This window comes from Vigna unguiculata, chromosome 6 (assembly GCF_037176805.1).
Source record: "Vigna unguiculata cultivar grain cowpea cultivar isolate G323 ecotype 2 chromosome 6, ASM3717680v1, whole genome shotgun sequence".
Lineage (NCBI taxonomy): Eukaryota > Viridiplantae > Streptophyta > Magnoliopsida > Fabales > Fabaceae > Vigna > Vigna unguiculata.
The window spans coordinates 35,936,296-35,952,971 of NC_140797.1; the positions used below are offsets into that span (position 1 = coordinate 35,936,296).

The window sequence follows — 16,676 nt, forward strand, 5'->3', positions numbered from 1 at the left end:
TAACACAAAACGCTTATTGAAGTATATTAATTGATCAGGGTGTTGAGAAACAGATTCATTTCTAACATAGCATGCTTTTCAAAGTAAGTGCTTTTCTAGCATGTATGGTTTATGAAAGCTTATACGTGTTACCTAACAATTGATCTGAGTAGGTAACACATATATGTTCTTAGTTACATAGGAAATATTGTAGGGTGAAATAGGTCAATTTGGTAGCATCAAAACTTCACTTGGACTTGGTCCAAGAATCTTGGTGGAGCTTGGGATCAGTCTGATAGTACACAATGTCCCCAGTGTCGCTAACGAAGTGATCCTGACTTATGCTTTGTAGCAAGTACCTCAATAGATGAAATGGCAATGGCCCTGATTTCTGAGGCTCACGATAATACTTTCCAAGCACTGATTTTGCTGATTTAGTCTGTGGTGGAAAAACAACACAAAAAAAGGGCATATCAGAACCATAGAAGGAGAAAAAGGAAAATATCATTCAGATTGTTTAACTTCTGATCTATGGAGAAAGAAGAGAATACCGCTTCCACCAAATGGTAATGTGGAATTTGAGGGAAAAGGTGATGAATAACATGTGTGCCAATGTCATGGTGAACGTTGTTAATCCAACCATAGTCACGATCTACTGTTGTAAGACCACCCCTTAGATAACTCCATTCCTGTGAAATTAATTACACAGACAGAGTAACATGATTCATTAGATGATTTATATGTACTCCAAAAAGGGTTCAGCATGTGACAAATTGGACCAAAGTGGGTGAAAATAGTGGAATTTGACTTCAAAGAAAGGTGGTCATGGATCTAATAAATTGAAAGCTAGTTACTTTTGTAATTGTCTTGAAATTTAAAGAGATAAATGATGTTTAAGTATGATACCTGGCCACGGTACCAAGGTAGTTTCTGCGTGTAACCATGATGGTGCAAGTAGGTGACGAAATCCAGCCACATGACGAAGATCTACACAAGTTGAAATAAGTAAATAGATGGAAATGTGATAACCAATTAATTGTGAAGAGTGTGACAGAGATAGATTACCAAATAGGGTACCCCATAGAGCTTGAGCATGAAAATTGGACCAATTGTTAGGGAAAGATAGAGAAGCAAAGAAAGCACGATGGTCCAACACAGGGTTGAGGTTACCACGCCTTTCCTCTCACCAGGGGAGAACAAGTTGCTGTAAGGGTTGAAATGAGAACCTTCTTTCCCTGGGCTTCTGTTCCACTGAAATACGGTTCATATCAGAACCAGAGTGAGAGAGATGTCAAAGCTAAACAATAAAGAAATGGAGAATTCAGAGTTTAATTAAGGTAAGATTAGTGTATTAGATATTAGGAATAAAATAATGGTGTGATTCTGGAAAAAAAGGGTCTCACCAAATAAAAGGGATATGCAAAGATTGGAAAAGGAAAAGAGTATCTCAGCGTTCTTGTCATGTTGTCTAGATTCTTGTAAACCTTCTCCGTTAACTGAGGTAAAAGTCAAAAACACACAACAATCATCAACACCCTCATGAACTTCATTCACATACCTAGATTTTTCCTCTTCTTCTTCTTCTTCTATTGGACCAACAAATCTGAGAAAACAAAAGAGAAACTCTTACCGGAACCCAGGATTCATCGTTCTCGACATGGCCATGGTTTTGGTGGTGAGTCCGGTGGCTGATTCTCCTGCAGAATCCATGAGTTGTGAAATGGTTAGGTTGTCAAATCAGACCAAAGATTTAGAAATCGAAGGACAATGTGAACAAGAAAAGTTGCTAAAAGGAACCAACCGACCATCCATTGTATGGTACAAGGATTAAGGAGTGCAAGATGTGGCCCACAACGCTGTTCAACTTGGAACTGTTTGAAAAACTTCCATGCCCACTGTTCATCAACAAATTAGAACTCAAACATAAGCAAAACTGAGAAAAAGGCACAACATAATGAATTTTTATTGAGATAGATAGATACCAATCATGTCCAAGAACAAACAGAGCCCAAAACATTGTGCCTTGTGCAGGCCAATAGAGTGGCCAGAAGAACCAGCTATTGAAGCCAATTGCTGCAGCTACCAATGCTGCGACCACTAACACATCCCTGAGAACATAACTCAGAGATCTCAGTGTGCTTTTCTCCCAGCAATGCTTGGGAATCGCTGCTCTGATATCTGCAATCTTAAAGGGTGGTGGAGCACCTGGATCAAAATAACTTTGATCTTCCCTTGCCCCATTACCAAAATGTTGCAGGGTTTGTGCTTGAACCATTTTTTTTTTTTCTCGATGTTTCTCTCTGTGTTACAATGTTGCTCTGGAGAGGGATCATTTATATACGCGTATATCTGTGTGTGACCCCATGTGTGATGCTGAGACAATTAATTCATCAAGCTCAATACTCATTATATCTGTATAATAAAGTAACTGTAATAAATAATAGTAATAATATTAATTATAACAGCAGATTAAATTTATTAATTCATTTAGTTTTGTACCCTTTATTTGTGTTGCTTTCGTTGCTATGTATGTGTGAGAATGAAAACCTTCTCTCAGAGTTTCTGATACACGTCATCCCAGTGTTTTGGTTTTATCAGGCTAGTGGGTCTAACCACAAAGGATTTTATCATACCCTGTATAGAAACATGCAAAATAAGGAGAAAATGTTTATTATGGCTAAAATTTAAGATATATTTATTTATTCTTTATTTAACCGTCATGATTTTAAATATACCAAATTACGCAAAAACAATTCTAGGAAATACTAACATTCATGTTATTCTTTCATATCATTATAATTTTAAATCATACATTCACAATAATTAATCTCTTCTAAAGGGATTTGGAATTACTATGCCTTTTTTTTTTAGTTATTATACTATTTTTTTTTTAGTTTTTTATTTTTTGCGTTATTAAGTTTTCTGTGAATGTGGTGATGTAAGTAAAGTTCATTCTCTCCGTAAGTATGTGCATGTTACCTTTTCCCCCTTCCCTTATTTTTATAATACTTTTTGCAACTTTACCTACTTTCAGCTTATTTTTAATACGTCTTTTGAACATGTAAAATGAATGAACTATGGATCTATATATTTTTTAATATCACAATAAATGATCACATGCATATATATTCCAAATTCAGTTTAGTTTTATTTGACTTCTGAGCAAGTTCTTTCAAACTGTTTAAGTCATATTATTCTATAACGGGCTCATAAAAGTTCATTCAACAAGATGTAAAGTTTATATATTTTTATTTATTGTAATATGATATAATGCTCTTAAGCCTTTCTCTCCAACATAAAATAACATGATTAATTTTTTATCAAGTAAAAGAAATGGTTTTTATTTTGAAAACTAATTAAATCTTGACCTAGTTTACATATCAAAAATAATACTATGATTCCTATTTTTGTATTTTCATATTTTATTTTTAAAGTAATATAGTATAGACCATTGATTAATGTAATAATATTGTCTTTTTATTTGAATGAATCAATAGTCCACACAAACACATCAGAAAATAAAAGATGGAAATAAAAAAAAATGAAAATTATAGTATATTTTTCTTTATATATATATATATATATATATATATATATATATATATATATATATTTATATATTATATAACCTTACTGTCTATAGTAAGACAAAACAGGAAGGACATAAATTTGCTAATTATATAGAAACGTGGAAAGCAAAAAAGGAAAAGTTGATTTAAATAATTAGGAGTTTTAGAGATATATCGTCTTTGTTTAACCGTGATGATTTCAAATTTATCAAATGAAAGAGAGAAACTTTTCAAGAAAGCATATCACCAAGTTACATCATTCCTTATCATTATTTTAATTAAGGTTTGATGGCTCATTTTATCACGAAACTAGCATCATTTCGTAAATCCTATTATCTATTTTTTTTAGACATATTTTATTATTATATATTTCTTTTAAATGTACATATTTTAAATGTGTTAATAAAACGACCTCGTTTTATCACCTTTCCTTGAAAAACAACGTCGTTTAGGTATTAATATAATAATAAAGTTTGTAAAAATCGAAAAACATAATAGTACAACGTGCGTGAAAAGAAATAGAATAATAAAATGTCTAAAAAATTGGAATTTATTGATAAATGGGTTAATAAAACACGTGCTAACTATTAACTTAAGCGATGGCTAAACCAACTACCAAAATTATCAATGTATTATAATAGGATGTTCTAAGATTATTTGTGCAACTTAATAACATTTCACGTGTAATAAAAAATTGAAATTTGAAACATCACAATCCATGAATTCATAGCACATTTTTCTAACTAATGTTTTCTTTTGACTTGAGATTAGAAATTTGTAAACGAATTAATAATGATTTGATAGTCGATGTCATAATAAATTTATTGAACTTTATTTAAATAAATTTTCTTATCATATTAAAAAATGGATTTAAGTTTAATTTATTTTTATAAAATTAACTTGTAAAATAAAAATCTAAGTTTAAAAAAATGATTAAATTCAGCCTTAAACAAACAACTTTTTCATTTAATTCAAACATATGTGTGAAGTTGTATAAACCCCAATGAATTACTACAATTAATTTTTTATTGCTTTTCGAGAAGTGTTTTCAAAAATTGTTCAAACACGTATAATTAATTTGTGAACTGAAGTGACCCCAAAATGACATTGTCATACAAGTGTCATAAATAATATAAACTTAGATCCCTATTTGCTGTATTCATGTATTAAAAAATCAAACCTACCATAGTCTACCACCTTTAATGCTTATTATTAAAAGTTTTTAAGACATTTCTAATATTTGTTTAGGTTTAAATATGTTTTTCCAAATTAAAGTAAACAAGTTTTTGGCTTTGATCGTTATAAAAGAAATATTTAGTATTTTTTAAATATTAAGTACGGTTGATTTTTTACTTTTTGGTTTCATACGATAGACGTAAGACCCGACCTATTTAACTTAAAACAAAATGTTGATTTAAGGTAAATGGGGAAGCAAAAGTGTCTTTTAGAAATATTTACAAATAGATTTAAAATAATTTATTATTTATTCATTCTATATTTCTAAATATTTTTCTTTTTTTTTTAAGATTATTAATTGATCAATTATCTTGTTTACTATCAAATTATATTAAGAGTTACATATATTTTCAGTCTTTAAATTTAGACATAAAATTAAAATTTCTTCATGTCCCGAATTTTAAAATATTTTGGTTAAAAATTTAAAAATAAATGGATATAGTCATTTTAACCAATAACATTAACTTTTTTTAAGTGTTAAATGATGTTTTAATATGATATTTGAATTGTTTATACGATTTGACATGTTTCAGGTCAAATGTCAATCTAAAACATTGTTTAATACGTAAAATAAAAAGTTAACGTCACTAGATTTAAAGGACTATGATAATTTATTTTAAAATTTAAGACCAAAATATATCAAAATTTAAAATATGTGCGAATTTCAATTTTGTACCAAAATATTATAATTAAAAAACATATTTAACCTTTATATTAATAAAGGGATAAGAAGGAGTAGGCCAAAATGCATTAATTAAATGTTGATATGGTAAGTTTATGTTTCCTTTTATAATTGATTAATTTTATTTCTTTTTCTCCCTTTTTAGTCTATGGGAGTTTTTAGTCCATCTTTTGAATCAAACGAGAAATGAATGTAGTAATTATATGAATAAGTAGAGATATTGATATATAGGTTAAAAGACTTGGAGATCCTATTAGTTTTATTTTGGAAGTTTTGGACAATGGATTTGTTTTCTTGTGGGACAAGTTAGTTGAGGTTAAATACTAAAGATTGTGTTTGAAATGCATTATTTATTCATTTCAATAATTTTGTTTGCTATACTTTTTTAACTTTTTATTTATCTTGTTTGAGCACCAAATGTTACTTAAGTGACACTCTAGCACCATATTGATGCTTAAGCAAAAATACTTTATCATAAAGTATTTTACTTGAATTAATATCATTACTATTGTGGTGATGATATTAAGTATATAAACTCATTAAAATAATAATTTTACTTATAATATTCTTACAAACATAAATTATAAATAAAATATAATTCATTATCATTACACTCTTAGAATTAAAAATTTAACTAACTACAATTGTGATTATATATATTTTTAAAGTTATGATTGTTTAACAAATACATGGTTATGGTATGTAGCTAAACTTTTCACGCCAAAAAGCATGAAGCAACGAGAAATATAAATTAAAAAAAAAAAGTTAAATATGTTTTTGATCCTTCAACTTTTAGTGAAAATTAGAATTAGTTTCTCTCTAAAACTTATAGCTCAATTTAGTCCCTTAACTTTAAAACTGTGTGAATTGTGTGAATTTAGTCTTTTCCACCAAAATTTGTTAAATTTATTTAACGTTTCAAATATATTTCATGATAACATTTGAGTTGTTTACATCGTTTGACACTTTTTTTTTCCAATGTGAGTTAAAAAACAATCATAAAACACATTTGAAATGTTAAATAAACTTAACAAGATTTGGTTATAAAAACTAAATTTACACAGTTATAAAATTCATGGACTAAATTGGACTAAAGTTTTAGAGATAGACTAATTTCAATTTTCAGGATAAAAACATATTTATCAAAAAAAAAAAAAATAGCGACTTAACTAGAAGAGTATAAATTTAAATAATGTGCGATGAAATTGGAAAAACATGGTAGTAGAAGGATGAAATTTTGGTGCGTGAAACAAATGATAAAGAAGTTGTTGTCGTGCAAGGTGCAACAATTCATCTACTTTATATATCTATTCCTCCATTAATAGATTTTACTTAATAGGGTATTGGCTACTTGGATTAAAAAAACCTTTCTATTATCTAGCCTTTTGCAACTAAGTATATTTTTTTAAACCACTTCATTGACTTCTAGTTATCATAATATTTATCATCATTGTTACTATTCAAAATCAACTTCAATGTAACCATATTTATTGAAATTGAATATACTTGAGCCCAAATTACTTTTATGAATATTTTAGTCAAATTTATGTGTAAAAATTAATACTCATAAATTTTGTTAAAATTATTACTTAGTAATTAAGAAAAATTATTTTAAATACACAGGTCAGTGCTTTATAATATATCTATATATAATTGAGAATGTACAAATACATTAAAGCAATAATCTTAGTGACAAAAAAACAAAAAAAAATAGTTAATATTTTTAACTATGCATAATTTATTATGCACATAACAGTTGACTCTTCGTCAACAGATAAAAGTTACTTTATTTTATCTTCAAAATAAATTATTCACTTTATAAATATTACTTTTAATTATCATTTAAAAATATATCTATTATACAAGGACATCACGCTTTCCTAGATATTAGTGTGAACATTTTTTAGAAATTAGTAGTGAAAAACAGCTAAACACGTGATGTTTAGAATAACGGGGGAATCAATTTATAAAAAATCCTTTTTTCTTGTCTAAACACGTTCTACGAAAAATATTTTTTACATAAATAATTGTTCGCATATGAGTTTATATATAGATTACTGTTATTGAATTATTCATTATATTCGTTAGTCTTCTACAACTTATAATATATTTTTTTATGTCAATTTAAAGTTTACCTAACTTCAGTTTTTTGTTTGTTTTTCTTTACAATTTGATATTAGTTTTCTGTTTTTATAGATTTGCATTACGTGACATAAATATTTATTTTACATAATTAAAATTATGAAATAGGTATGTATTTGTTCTACACGTATTAGAAGAGAGAAAAATTTATAACAATAACGTCACTTGTGATTTAAAATCTACTGTTTGAAATTATATATCTCATACAACTACTTACATTAACTTTTACACGTCTCTTTGATACTTTTCTCTTTCCGTTTTTATGTTGTCTTCTTCTTTTTGTATGTATTTTTTTGTTTTGTTTTTGTTTTCTTCTCTTTTTAATAAATTCCCATTAGAATAAAAGAGATGGTTGAAACAAAGTGACAAACAACTCAGCATAATAAATAGTATAATGCAAAAGAAATAAAAAATGAATGGAGACATATTAAAAGAAAAACAGAAAACAACGTAGATAAAGACAAAGAAGATCTTAGTTTCACACAAAAACGCGAATTGAACACGTGATTATTTTCATTAGGTCATCACTCTTCCATAATTTTTTATGACTTTGTATGTCTCCTTTAAATGTGTTCATATAGACTATTAATTTTCTTCCCTCTCACAATAATCATGTTTATCTTACAAAAACAATACAATTATATTTTATGAAGGAATCAATAATATATATATATATATATATATATATAATAAAAAATTGTATTTAAGTTGATTGATAACAAATGTTCTAACTCGACCAAAGTCTGTCCTGCAACCATTGTTAGAATCAAACATCATGTTCCTGAGGTATTGTCCGTTTTGGAGCGTGAAGCTCCATCCAGTGGCGAATCTTCAACCAATACGTTGGGTATGCCATGATTTTGGTTGAATTAATCTTTTGGTCCATTTTTTCGTTCAAAAATGTCAAGTTGGTCCTCTAATTTTTTTAGTCTCAAATTGGTCCAATTTTTTAAAAATTGATGTAATTTGATCATTTTCGTTAAATTTATTGAAGCAAAGCAAAAAAATTTCACCAAAATTGACAATAGAATTATGTCAATTACATAAAAAAAACCATCATTATTCACAACTTCAATTTTTATGGAAAAACCTTGATGCAATTCAATAAATTTAACAAAAATAAGACTAAATTGTATCACTTTTTCAAAGATCGTAAACAAATGAAACTAAAAAAAAAATTAGAAGACCAACTTGATATTTTTGAACTAAAATAAAAACCAAAAGAGTAATCCTAAATCTTTTATATAAACTAGTAAAACCATTGCATTTATTTTTTCATGATAATAAAAAATAATAAAATTACTATTATTATTATTATAAAATTAAATATAAATAATTTTAATAATTTTACTATAATTAATTTTCATTTATATCGATTAAGTTTAAAAAAAATAATTAAATAAAAAGATAGTTAAATTAAACAAATGATCACTTAAAAAATATTAAGAAAATAATTATTTTTATTTAAAAAATATTCAAAAGGTCGAATTGAAAAATAAATGTGAAATAAAAAAATTTCTTATGTATTGATATATAATTTTTTTTAGTTATCAAATATATAAAATATATTAAAAATATTAATTTTAAAAAAATATATATTTAAAATTATATAATAAATTATGTAAGTATAAAAAAAATTGGGGGAGCCATGACCCCCCTTTGTCATAACATAGGTCCGCTAATGGCTCCATCACGGTTTTATCTTTAAAAAGCACTTAGAGAATAGATGGATGAAGGAGTATTTAAACTGCATTTGACCTCGACTTCCAAGTGATGTGAGACTTGATGGGTGTACCAAAACAACAAAAATTGTAGCAAATTAATTAGTTGAAATTGTCTGGTTAAGAAATTAATTGCTTATAACTAAGGTGGTTAAAATCCCTATTGTTGTGTAATTACTTAGTTAAAATCACTAATGTTGTGTCTATCGTTTTATTAAGAGGATTACTTTAGAAACACAATTAAAGTATACCATACATAACTTATATTGTCACACCAAAAACATGAATATGATCACCATTAATCTACGTTGGAACCACCTATTTTTTAAAACTAAAACACTTTGATTTGTTGAATGTAATTAATTATAATTCATGCAATTTGTATGCTAACACTATAACTCTTTTTTTTAAATCTTTACATATTTAATTTGATTCTAATTATATATACTTTAATCCTAATATATGCTGGTTTAACTAATATATTGTCCTTACTTAGGTTTAGGTTCAACACTTTGGGAGTGGTCCCTTGAAAGGGAAACCTTGGTTTTGAAGAAGTCTTTGCATTTATTGCAAGATCTACTTGTGTATTTAATAAAAAGAAGTGTAAAAAGTCCATGCATTTATATTTTTATTCACACATAACAATATATATATATATATATATATATATATATATATATATATATATATATATATATATATATATATATATAATACCAAATTGGAAGAGTCTATGTCATATAAAAGAATTGGTGGTTGTTATTTAAATGAGCAAATTGAAACCTACCTACTTAATGCTTGTATATAGTTAAGGAATGAAACTTGGCCACGAAAAACCTTAAATCATGCATGCATTTAAGTTTTCATGCTTTGGTAAATGAACAATGTGTGCCTCGTGCGTGTCTTACGTTTCTCCGTCAACTATGCAATAGTTGCAACAAAAAATATTTATCTAAAAATATATTTTATTTTATAATTTATTTTTTGAAAACATTAATGAGAGTTGTTGAGAGTTTTTATTTCATAGCTTTAAGAGAATGAGTATAGAGAGTACAAGAAATAGCAGATTCTTTTAAGTTCCTTTGTCCAACTTTGTAATTAGTTTTTCTTTTCTTGGCAAAAGTAAATTAAGATTTAAATAAAAAGTTATTTGCTTCACTTACCAAATATGATCCATAATTTTTTCAACTTTTGTCACCTACAGGATGACCTCGAGAGTGGGGCACTCCAAAACTTTTAAGAAGAATATATAATTTCATCGATAATAATAATATAATACCAAAACCTTTATTAGAATATTATATAAATGATTAAGGTTTAACATACTTTTAGTTTCTTAAAATAGGATAATCTTCTATAACATCTCAATTTTTGCAACTTAAAAACTAAAAAAATAGAATGTTTCATCATCGTGCTAAAAATAAATAGTGTATAAAATATATTAATACAGTCTTACAAAAAATAAGACTATAAAAATATATCATTTATACACTTAAACTAAATTAATAAGCTATATACATAAATTGACCACTAAAGCTCCCATTAAAACATTCCATCAATCTAAAAGATGACTCCTCATCTTCTAGATGTGTCTCAAAATTTGTAACTAATTTTTTTCCACCGAATAGGTGATCATCGAAAAGAAAGACAAACAACACAAGACATAAATATAGAAGAAGGGTAAGTTAATTTGCAAAAGAGATATATATATATATATATATATATATATATATTTAAATTATGCCAAATGCTTACAAACATAGTATAAAACATAAATGTGATCTATAATCACACAAGCAGTTGACATAAACTCAATTATTCAGATAAGTGTACTTGACATCGAACTCACTGGTGGTGTGCACCTGTAACGGTTCCCAAACTCTGTAGAGTTTGGTCTCAAGGTGTTATCACCCAACCACTCACAAGGTAAATTCCCTTTGTGCCTAAGACTTGATCAAATCTAGTGACTAGGACCTCCTTCATCTCTTCATGACATAACTTACTTTACTCTACTTGAGTGTGAGCATTTATTAGAGAAAGGATACCATCATATTGAATTCTTATGTCAATGCATACACTAATTACCTCCACATAAAATTCTTCCTTGAAATTATAGAAATCACATCACATTCTATGCTTACATATATATATATATATATATATATATATATATATATATATATATATATTGCATTCAAGAACCTTTACCGATGCCATGCACATATCAAACACAAATTTATCACAACTATCAATATAAATTGATCTTAAGTAATGAAACATCAAGCATTTTTAAACAAGTAGAATTAAACCTCAATTCCATGGTTTCACACATCACATATCACTGCACAACTCAGGTAGAACAATAAATCACAGTACAATCATACAATTTATAATTCAAACATACTTGTAACTTAGAAACAATGTAATTAGCTTTCATTACCTGTTATTCGGCTTAAATAGTTCTATAAACGCCAAACACTTATAACACCATAGGATGCTCTATCTACGCATAGAAACATCACAAGAATGATCAAGACATATTGTTATATCACTAATCAGTAGAGACTTATACTAGGGATGACAAACAAATCCACGCCCACGGGTATTTGCGGCATGTAGTTAATACCCGCAGGTATTTATTACTCGCGGGTTGCAAGTATTTGTTAGGAATCCAAGTGTGATTCTAAGTCCCACATTGGCTAGAAATGAGAAAGTGGAGCACTATATAAGAATAAAGACCCATAAACCCATTGCCTTAAGGTTTTGGGTTGAGAGTGGTGTTAATGCCTTATGTGGTTGGGCTCAGGTCTCATTGGTGTGTTGTATCTCCCCAATGAAACCCCCTCTTTAAAAAAGTAAAAATTAATTTATATTTTATTAAGTTAAATTTAATTAAAATTAAAATTAAAATTATATTTTATTTGGTTAAATTCAATTAACATTAATATTTATTTTATTTTATATATTTTTTTTTATAATTTTATTCAAAAATTTTATAAAATATAAATCTTTTTTAAATATTCGTGGGTATGTGGATATCCACGGTACCCACGAGTTTTTATAAAAATCCGCATGTATTTTTTAAACGAGTACCTGGTGGGTAAACAGGTTATGGGTAGACAATATCTGTGCCCGACCCGAACCGTTGTCATCCCTAATTCATATTGATGATTAAAAAGATGTATGCAAGCAAAACATAACTAACATGCAACAGGAAACATAAATAGACCAAAAGGAGGGTAGAAACTCAATTTACTTAAACAGAGAAACTGATTGGTCTATATTGAAGAGCTCATCGAGAGGATAAATCTTATGGTCTCGGTTCTTCAATCAAACGATAAGAGAGATAGAACTCATAAAGAGAAGTCTAAGAACTCCAGAAAAAGAGAAAAAATGGCTTCTATAGAGAGAATGTGTGTTTTAAAATAATGAAACTCTTTTATAATGATTATATTTATGCTAAAACTTTCTAATATTAAAAACTAATCGAGTCTCACTATTTTTTAAACAACTACTACATTTAAAAATACTATTTTCTAGGATTTTACACCTTCTTCAAACGACTAAGATGAAAAAAATAAAAGATAAAAAATAAACATTGATGTATTTCACTTTTAGTATAAAAAAAACAAATTACAATTTTAATACAAAAACTTCAATTTTATAATGATTGTTTGAAGTTCAAACTTTGAACTTCATTGATGGTTAAAGTAATTAAATTTAATGGTTAAGGTATCGAACCAAATTTTGATAGGTAACTGTAGCGTTTGTTTATTAAAGAAAAAATTAGGCTTAAATATCTTTTTGGTCCTCATTTTCGTAGTGTTTGTTGCAGATTGTCCTCATTTTGACAGAATGTTTAAAATGGTCATCATTTTTACCCAATGTTTAAAATGGTCCTCATTTTCGCAATTCGTGTTTTATTTGGTCCTTTTCTGTAATGCCGTTTAAATCATTAACGGAGCATTATACAGGTGGCACGGTTTGTATTAGGGTATGTTACGTGTACTGTACATATGGCTAATTAACGTTAATTTTTAATTTAGGAGAAATTTTGCAATTAGGGAAATTTCTTCATCTTCTTCTTTTTTGAGCTCGAATTTGCAGAGGAATCAGCTAATACTTGCCATTTCATCATTGGATTGCAGTTACACTCTTCATTTCAATTTTCCAGTTAATCATCATCAACGAGGTAAGTTGGTGTAGGGTTTTCTGGGTTGTGTTTGCACGTGGGTCTACGAAGAAATATATCAATCCATCATCTTTCCAGTCAATGGTGAAGTCTTATGGGAAAGAACTCCCTACCCTGACGTCTATCCACCACATAAGAGAATCTTACCAGGAAGACCCAAAAAAAAAAAGGGTTTGAAGAGTGCGAATTGAGTAAGGATAACACACAAATCAACAAAGGAGGTCATAGAAAAAAATGTAGCATAAGCCGTCAGATTGGACATAACAGGAACAATTGCCCAGATAAGCATGTGGATAAGCAGACTGCAACACCTACTGAGACTACAACACCTGCTGAGACTGCACCAGATGCCCAAACTGCTGAGAATGCACCAACTGTTGAAACTGCCGAGAATGCACCAACTGCTGAAACTCAAACAACTCAACCACCAAGGAATGAAGTGGAGAGTCAAGCAGCACCACTACCAACACCAGAAGAACCATCTCAGCAGTTTATGATGAAATTACAGATTAGGAGGAGGCCATGATAGCAGCTACAAACGTCTTAGTTATTTTTTGGAATTTCTGATGTAGAATTCATTATTGATGTAATGCATTTTGACTTTCCTTAAATTTCGTTCAATTTCAATTTTGCCAAACATTCATGTAGTGCATTTTGATAAGGATGAATTAATGTTATGAATTTAACTTCTTCCAGACTGAGATCAATTTAATTTTTCCCAAGCTTAGATCAATATCACTTACTTCAATGCTCAGATTAAGATGTCATTTTGAACATGTTGGGACTAATATCAACATAATCAAACTAATTCATTTCTTCATTTAACAATAGTACAAAACAGATTGGACTTTAAAAGATTACACACAATAACAGTACGAATCACACAATAACAACACAAGTGAACCCTATTACTAATTACAGCCTCTTCTCAGCAACCTTCAATGACTTCTCCAAATCATTAATCTGCATCATTTGTGTCATGATGATGACATCCTTTTCATCAACACCACCATTTGAAAAAGTTGCAGCCCACATTATTGGAACCACCACTCTGTAAATCAATAAACCAAAAATTAAAACCAATTTATTATTAATACAAAAATAAAAACAGATTGTACCCAAAATTTTCTACCAATATTCTTTGGAGTTTTTGTCATCCTCAAAGTTGTCATCTCTCCGCAGTTACAAATCGGGGTTAATCCATTTCTCGTTGAACCACCAACAATGCACGAAGTGATACAACACGGTTGCCTCCAACGATTACAACCAGAGGTAAAGGAAGAAGATTGGGACCATAACATACCTATATAATGGGATTGCAGGAAGAAGAAGATTGCAACAACACCAATTGGGAATGGAGGAACAAGATTGCCAAAACTCACCAACTGCCCAAACATTCCTTACCAAAACCCTAGCTCACTTATTTATCCCCAAATATCTAATTACCACACCTGTACAGTACACAGTACACGTAACACACCCTAATACAAACTGTGCCACCTGTACAATGCTCCGTTAATGATTTAAACGACGTTACAGAAAAAGACCAAATAAAACACGAATTACAAAAATGAGGATCATTTTAAACATTCGATCAAAGTGAGAACCATTTTAAACATTCTGTCAAAATGAGAATCATCCGCAACAAACACTACGAAAACGAGGACCAAAGAAGTAGTATTTGTTTCGTAAATTTAAAATCCTAAATTGTTCCTTCAAGATTATTGTATGTTAACATTATTTTTTCTTTTCATAAATTTTGACCAATAATTTTGATAAACTCAAAATAAAACATTAAAATTTTTATATATTTAATCATTATCATTAATATAACAAATAAATAATTGGATAATTAACATCATATTTTAAATAGATCATTAGTATCATATTTCAAAGTAGAAGAAAAAGTTGAACTTGTGTTTTATCACTTTTAAAAAAATCTATTATTTTACTATTCATAAGTATACATGTTTAATTAATATTTGAAAAAATAAAGTGTTTGGTTAATTTGACAGGAACCCTAAACTTGTCGTGTTACTTTATTAAATGGGTGGAGGAGAAAGCAATAAGTATGTGTTAGTAAGATGTCCTAAAAACAAGAGCAATGTCCGTGTTTTCTTTCTTTTTATTGCTATGTTTGCATATACAAAGTGAAACAATGTTTTTGCCCTAATGCCAAACTTTGTGGGAGAATTAGCACACAAACTTCTTTTTGCTTTTCACTTTCTGACTATGGGGGCTGAATATATCTATGCCTTTTCCTTTTCATATTTTTTTCCCATTACCTTACACTATTTTTTATTTTATTTTAAACAATTATTGTCCCCCTCGATACAATTATCTTGAACTACAATTTTTTTAATATGAAGTAAATTAAGAAAAAACTAAACTAAATTGAAAATAATAATTAATTGAATTAAATTAAAAAAAAACTATTTTTATTAAAAATCAAACTAAACTACTAAAAGAATAACTTAGTGATCTACTTAAACTATTGTGAAAGTTTTATGTCTTAAAATTTGTTAGATAAAAATATTTTGTTTGTGATAACTGAACTTTTACTAGTGATAACTTTTACATAGATAAAGAATAAAAAATTTTATAAATAGGTTATGGGTCTTTATATTCTTTATTTTATTACGGATTTCATCTTAAAAAAAAAAAAAAAATCTTTGAACTCTCCCAAGAAGAGAAAGATAACTAGACTACTCTTGTGTTGGCAATCTTAACAAATGTGAAAATCAAAATAAGACGATTATATTCTTGATCTAAATAAACAGTTTATTTCTTCATTCATATAAATAGTTTATTCTATTAAAAATTCAATTTTTTTATTTTATTTTATCTGATGAGTCATTAGTTGAAGGTTTACTAATTAAAATAATGCAAGTTAATATTTAGTTTTATGACAAATATAACAGTGATATTAGTATAAACATATATTACATAAAATTGTATACGTTGACGTTAAATATTCATTATGAGAGCGGAAAGAAATACAATAATAAATTAACTTTGTAAAAAGTAATTCAATTAAAGTAAATAAATAGTTAAATTAGTTCAGTTTAAATATTGAACTATTTTTTTTAAGTTTAGTTTGACCAACTATTTTTAGTTTTAGTTTTTATAGTTTAATTTAATTCAACTTATTAGTT

At 28.0% G+C, this 16,676-nt stretch overlaps 1 protein-coding gene across 1 annotated transcript; it reads right to left on the reverse strand.

The window, feature by feature from the left end:
• On the reverse strand, positions 1–2,302 carry LOC114186845 (omega-3 fatty acid desaturase, endoplasmic reticulum). The gene is made up of 8 exons (XM_028074889.2): positions 1,962–2,302; positions 1,785–1,874; positions 1,610–1,676; positions 1,383–1,475; positions 1,045–1,230; positions 886–966; positions 531–668; positions 1–418 (listed from the first exon to the last, which is right to left on the reverse strand). The coding sequence occupies exons 1-8, from the start codon at positions 2,252–2,254 to the stop codon at positions 227–229; spliced, it is 1,140 nt and encodes a 379-aa protein (XP_027930690.1). The 5' UTR covers positions 2,255–2,302; the 3' UTR covers positions 1–226.
• Positions 2,303–16,676: the final 14,374 nt, after the last annotated feature.